The sequence below is a fragment of the Gavialis gangeticus genome, unplaced genomic scaffold (genome assembly GCF_001723915.1).
Source record: "Gavialis gangeticus isolate Ggan-Ray unplaced genomic scaffold, GavGan_comp1, whole genome shotgun sequence".
In the NCBI taxonomy this organism is placed as follows: Eukaryota; Metazoa; Chordata; order Crocodylia; family Gavialidae; genus Gavialis; species Gavialis gangeticus.
Window position 1 is genome coordinate 70,481,344 of NW_017729029.1, and position 7,065 is coordinate 70,488,408.

The 7,065-nt window shown below is 41.3% G+C and overlaps 1 protein-coding gene across 1 annotated transcript in view; it reads left to right on the forward strand.

Moving 5' to 3' along the window:
* The window catches only part of CPE (carboxypeptidase E), a gene marked incomplete at its 5' end in the record, with an annotated part of 121,265 nt that overhangs the window by 90,409 nt on the left and 23,791 nt on the right, over positions 1-7,065 (forward strand). The window contains 2 exons of the mRNA XM_019521059.1: positions 4,183-4,350; positions 5,460-5,577. Of these exons, the coding sequence (XP_019376604.1) occupies positions 4,183-4,350; positions 5,460-5,577 (286 nt within the window). The remainder of the gene's footprint in view (positions 1-4,182; positions 4,351-5,459; positions 5,578-7,065) is intronic.

Below are 7,065 nucleotides of genomic sequence, written 5' to 3' on the forward strand. Positions count from 1 at the left end.
TAGTTTGGGTTCCTGCTCCTCCCTTACAACAAAAACTCTACCAAGCAAGTTCTGTGCTCAAGATGTTTTCACAAATAGCCAATTTAAGTGAAATATTGGAAAATTAGAAAGGGGAAGTTGAATTTATGGGCATTCTCTTTGGAAACATAAGTTCTAAGAATTGTAGCCAGCAGCGTTTTTTATTTCCAGCAGAAATCCCTCATGTAGGCTTTGTGGCAACTCTAAATTAAAATGGTGGGTATCATATACTCTAAAGAAGCTTCATCTGAACAAACATTTAGACAGAAATGACTCCACAATAACTTAGATTAGTAGATCAATTGCTCATCAATATATGCATAATAAGGAACAGAGCCTGTATATTGTGGGGCTGGGGTTCTTGTGAATGGTCATTGCTAGGTAGAGGTAGGTAAGAAATGTTTTTCTTGCCCTCTGAAAAAAAAGTGCCTAATTTCCTGAATGAGATAACATTCAAAATCTTTGTGTACTGAGAAAATAAAAAAACAGTTTGAGTCAATCAGAGCTTATTGTTTCAGTTTTTAAAAGTATTTTGTTTTTCATTTTGGCCTTTTAACTATTTTTTTTTGTTTCAATTTTTGGAAACAGAAGTCCATTTTGTGCAAGAAAAATGGATTTTTGTGTTTTGACTGTGTCAAAAAATATTTCCACAATTTGGAAAGTTTAAAAAGTCTCACAATTTTTTACAAGACTGACACTTTGTTAGAAAAGATTCTGATAGAACGGCATTTTCCCATGAAAAAAATATTTCATGCAAAATGCCCAAACAATTTTACTATGGCTGCACCTTTAATGAACAGTATGATTTCTGGTATAAAAAAAACCTGTATCAAAAACCTCAATTTAGGTCATCAATAAAATATTTCCATTATATACTACAAGTCTTACTAATTTTGAGATTAGTTAAGTGAAATTATATAAAATAAGCATGTCTCAGTTCGTTATCAATCTTATTAAACTGATTCTCATGGATGTGAACTACTCATGGCTTTTAATTTTGTCTTTAAAATTTTTTTGATATTACACCTCCCTCTAGTGGCAGCAAATGGGGAACAACAGTTTCCATAATAACGGCAGTGTTTCTTACAGTTCAAAGAATAGATAGCCTGCTTTCTCTCTAATAGCTTGCTCTCTGCGTGCCTTTTCACAGCATCTGATGAAGTCAGCTTTTGCTCATGAAAGATTATGCATCTCAGATTCAGTTTGTCTATAAGGTGCTTCTCTACCCTGCCTTCTGTCATAGTCCTATTAAGGTTATTGTTTGAAAGCACTGGTTTAAATAGGAAAGAAAGTTTCCCACCCATAACTTCAAAACGAGTTGCTATTTTTACATAATAGCGTATATATTTTATTTTAGTGGTATAATGCTACTGTGGAGGGGTTGAAACAAACCCTAAATTAAAAGAAAAGAGAAACTTTGCTTTGACTTGTTCACTAGGTAACATCACAATAAGAAGTCGTCACAATAATCACCAAAGAGCAATTATCACTGGTCAGCTTCATGGAGAACTTATGCTTTTTGCCCAGGATGCAATTCCTGCTCATTATACCCCTCCTCCTTGCTTACAGCAGGTTTGAATCTGCATCTCTAGGACTTCTCAGTATTGCTTTAGCCACCAAGTTGCAGGCTAGACATTGTCCAGGCCTCCTTTTTGAAGCTAGATTCAGCTGAGAGAGGAAGATCTGAGGAGTAGGGCTGTGCTAAGCTTTGATCCCTGATTTGATTTGGCAGAGATTTGGCCCAATTCAGTGGCTGAATCTCCAAATCCAAATCAAATCAGGAGACCCTTTAATCTCTCCGAATTGAATCAGAACCTTCCAAATTGATTCGGAGAGATTTGGCGATTTGGACATAGACACAGCTTTGAATGTTTTTTCTTCATACCTCAAGGTACCAGGCAGCTCATGAATGCTGTGATGGTGGTGCAGATGGAGCATCCCACAGGAGCACAGGGGGCTCCCCAGTGCACTTGACAGTAGACCTGAAGCACTTCTGGATTTGCTGGGGAGCACGCTGGTGGGCCCCCCCGTTCCCCCTTGGCTTGCTGACTGGTGCCTCCTGGGTCTGGGGGGGCACCTGGGTTCCCTCCACAGCCAATCACCGTGCTGGGGGGGGTGCAGGGGGCCCCCAGCTCGCTCAGCAGTGGACCTGGAAGTGGACCAGAAGTACTTCCAGTCCACTTCCAGGTTCACTGCTGAGCACATGGAGAGGGTATGGAGGTGGGGCCCACACTCCTGTGGGATGCTCCATCCATCCCAGCATCACAGAATTCCTGGTACCTTGAGGTATGTAAAAAAAACATTTAAAGCTGTGTCTATGGCTGAATAGCTATTCTCCGAATCAGCATCAAATCTTCAGATTCAGATTCGGCTGAATCAAATCGGGGCCAGTGATCCGAATCAGCAAATCAAATCACTGTCCTCAATTCAGGCCGAATCTGAATCCAAGTAGAACTTGGCCTGTTTTTCACACCCCTAATGGGGAGCCAGGAAGAAGAGAACTAGCCAGAGGCTTTGTGGCTCAATGCAATGGACAGCCGTCAGAAAAGGGAAAAGATTCTACCCTAATCCCTTGCTCCACGTGAGTCTGAAACATATCCACTGGTCTCCATCTATTTTAGCCAATAAATTTTAAATGCAAGGTACAGTGATTGACCTTCCAGCCTGGCCAGGTAATAAAATGACAAACAGTGTAAGTGGTATTTCTGGCATCTATGTGTCTGGAAAACTGTTTTTGGAGAATAAAATTAAATAGAATTTTCTAATGTCACCTACAGAAAATATGAGGTGATTATTACTTGATTAGAGCAGTAATTTCACTGTCTTTGCTAGGCTGAGTTTCAGTGGATGAGTGGCTCTGAGATTTTATCTGAATATACCCACTCAGATTCTCATGCCCATTGGCAAAATCTACATTAAATGCATGGTTTACAATGTGCTGTGAAGGACAGCTGTGCATGCTGTTGTACCAATTAGAGAATTCCATAATCAGGCCCTCTGATAAAATTACTTTGCTTCCTGCCCTCAGACATTCTAATCTATGGACTTTAAATGAGAGGATGCCAACTGATCTCATCTGTTGCAATGAAACATCAGTAAAAATGGGTACTTCTAAACAGCCAGGCCCCCATCTTTTCCGGGCTTTAAATAGACACCTTAAAATAGTCTGTTTTGTCTATATGAGCAGTTCAGTCCTTGAGTTTTGACATGATTTTCTTTTTGCATACGGACTAACAAGTGTAGTAGAATTCCTAATACCAATAATGCATTGGGACTATAACACAGCACTCTGTTCACCTTAACATGCACTTTGTATCTTCATATTTGAAGACTGATTTTCCAGGACATCTGATTTAGACAGAAAAAAAATGTGTTCAAAAGAGGGCATATTCAAAATGCCACATAAGGACTTTACAGAGCTGGTCAAAAACGAGGGGTTGGTTGTTCAAAAACTGTTATTGAAATGTTATTGAATTTCAGTTGACTGAAATGTCAATAATATTTCTGCATAATGCCCCCACCCTCATTTTGGGCCAACCAACTAAACTGCATGTGCACATGGCAGCCTGGGTAGAGATCGGGCAGCGAAGTGGCATGTAGGGCAGGCAGCAGAAAGCAGAGAAGATCAGTCAGGGACCACAAGGCAGGGAGTAGAAAGCAAAGCAGCATATCAGGAAGAGAAGGGGAGGCTGTGGACTTAATTAGTGGCACACATGCCAAAAAGGCTGCCCCTCACTGCTTTAGCATGTCAGTGATAACATTAAGATAAATAACAAAAGGTTGCTGAAGAAAGAGAGATGAAGAGTCTGATTCCTGTTTAACACTAAGGGCCCATAAAAGGGCCATAAAGTGGGTCTTCGTGACTTTTAGTCTACTTTAGTTACCTTTGCTTCACTTTACCAGTGGATATAGGCTGGCCACTCCTGGATATCAGAGCTATAGTTGTTGCTTTTGCTCCCACAGAGCTCCAGCTATAATCTGGCAGAGTCAGAATTCCTTCAGTCTTCTGGAATTCTGCTCCTTAGGACCAATGACACAACAGTGCCATGTATTTTATGCTGTCTCCATGAAGCTTGTACTGCTGAATGATCCACATGCAACTATCTCTGCTGATGATTTAAGAACTCGTTTCCCTTTATCATTTCTTTTTTCTTTTCCTTGCAGCCTGGTGAACTTAAAGACTGGTTTGTTGGTCGAAGTAATGCTCAAGGAATAGACCTGAACAGAAATTTCCCTGACCTAGATAGAATAGTCTATGTTAATGAGCGAGAAGGTGGTCCAAACAATCACCTAATGAAAAACATGAAGAAGGCTGTGGACCAGAATCCTAAGGTACTTTCTACCAAATCATTAGAATGCCTAGCTCATCTTTTGGGGGGTTTTTAAGGGAAACTTCTTGCAAGCTCTTACATCCAGAAGCCTTATGTTCTTAAATAAATGAAGATATGGTCAGCATTTACATTATTTTGTTTCTATCTTCTGGTTTACATTTACCATTTATATTATTGTGTTTCTATCTTCTGGTTTTAAATTTCTTGGTTTTGGTGCACCATAATTTCTTTTGTTTGGATGTTACTGGATGTTGTTGGATTTCTTTTCTTGAGTGGCATGTCCACGTCTGATAACCCACAGATGATTTTTTAACTCCAAGCTTAATCTCTTTCCAAGGGAAGAGGTCATGGAGTCCTTTTTGATATCTGTGTTTCCTGTATCTCTCTTTTTGATAAGTTGACTTTAAGTGCATTCTGCATGCTGCCAATTCTTCAACGCTACCAGAATTCACTTGCATATTGAAGTTAATTGCATTCTTGGCTATGCATGCATCTAATTTGTGTTTAACAGATAATGTAATACCTAACTGTATATTGTTTAAAATCTCTGGAGGGATTCTGCCTCCATGTGATATTTGCTTGCAGAATTTGTTCAGGAGCTGCTGCTAATGTGGTGGCATTCACCTTTTTGGGGCCAGAAAATGGCTTTTAAAATCTATTGATGAAAAGTGATTACAAACTCTGCAATTGTGATTTTACTTCGTTATAGACAACGTCCAGTGTACAGAGTGCAGTGAATGCTATTGAAATCAATGTTTATTTTCTTTTTTTTCATTTTTCCCATTATATTTCCCGCCCCAAATGGAGTAGGGCAAAGTCAAATACAAACATGCAGTAATATGTGCTCTGATTCTGATGTAAATGTATTATGTTTCACATCAATGTAAAATCCATTGAAGTCAATGGAGTTACTTCAGACTTATGACTATGCAGTGATCTGGCTCCCAGTAAGGCCAATGAAAGATTACTATTAACTTAAATGGATTGGATCACAGATGAATTCAGAAAAAAGCATGTAATATGTGCATAAGTTGTTAGACAGCTGAATATGTTATTACATTGACTATCAAGAGAGAATTGATGTAAATTACTTTTTTTTTTAAATTATAGCTTGCTCCTGAAACAAAGGGTATCATTCACTGGATTATGGATATTCCCTTTGTTCTCTCAGCCAATCTCCATGGAGGAGACCTTGTTGCAAACTATCCATATGATGAGACTCGTAGTGGTATGTGTTATGTACATTGATATATCAAAAGATACAAATTGCATGTAGTTGTCTCTCCTTACATGGGTACCTATAATTCAATTGGTAAATATCAAGTAATTATATAGTAATGACCCATTAATTCCCTTTAGTTTTTTCCCAGATATAATTACAATGTAACTTTGAACTCATTTTTTTGTAACAGAGGGGGTGATTTCAGTGGAAATTCATGGCAAAACTAGTATAATGCAGTGGAAAATCAGATGCATAAAATGTCCACTGTTTGCACTATAATTTTAGTGAAAATCTGTAAAGGATTCATTGGACAAAGCCCAAAATGGTCCCTCCAACAGGATCTCCTTTCTCAAAAGGGAATGCCAGGCTTTGGATACCTATAAGTGAAGATGTGATAGAAACTGTAGACTAAGTCTAGAAGCCCAATGACTTCCTACATGGTTGTAGCAGGGCAATGAGGTGCACTTGTGGAGCAATAAGTAAGGAGCCCAGCTGTGGGTTGCCAGGGTAGCTGGTGGGAGTCAGCTGACCGGAAAGGGCGGGGCCTGGCTCCCATATAACTCCCAGGCTGAGGCCAGGCAGGCAGTTCCCTGCTGGAAGCTGAAGGGGAAGGAGCTCTATGACAGAGATTTATGTTATGGCCTAGGGGCTCGAATTTTCTGTTACTGTTTACAGCTGGTGGTTTGGGTGAGGCTATTAGGGGTTGGAGGAGGCCTCATAGAGGGCCTATGGTAGCATGGGGACCCCGGCGCCTGTGAGGGCCCAGCATTTGGGGGGCCCTGACCCCGGCGCCTGCGAGGGCGCAGCATTTGGGGTGCCCTGACCCCAGCCCAGAGAAGGGGTGTAGAGTCGGAGACCAGGTAAGGCTGAGGTCGCCTGAGCCAGACGGGGGTTTGAGACCCTGAGGAGGAGAGTTGGGGCCAGGTACGGCTACTGCCACCTGAGCGAGAGGAGCCCTAGAGCCAAGGGGGGCAGTATTGGCAGTGAGAAGCCCCGGAGAGGGGACAGTGAGAAGCCCCAGGGAGCAGGGGCAGCATTGACGAATGCCCAGTGAGGCGCCCAGCGAAGCAGGGCCACGGAGAGCCCAGGGAGGACAAGGGGGCCAGAATATAGTAAGGCCCGGACTAACTGATGTGAGTACCATCTGCGAGGCTTGGGCTGCAGTGTAAAGGGAGGAAAGGAGCCGCAGATAGTGCCCCCTTGCATTGGGGCAGTAAAATGGGCAGCCTCCTGCTTAATTAACATCTTCAAATTAAGCAATTAACAACAAGGCATGGCAGGTAAGAAGGCGGCCGGTTGGCTCATAACAGGTGGGTGGGGTCAACAGTAGACGGATCCCGAAGAAACACACCTGTCACGGTGGTACAATACCACAAATTGGTTGCATGAAATTTTAACTCTATTGAAATTAAAGCACTTTGTTCATTGATTCCTGTGGATCCAGGATTACATTGCTTTTATCCCTGACATTTGACTCTTTTTTTTTTTTTTTTT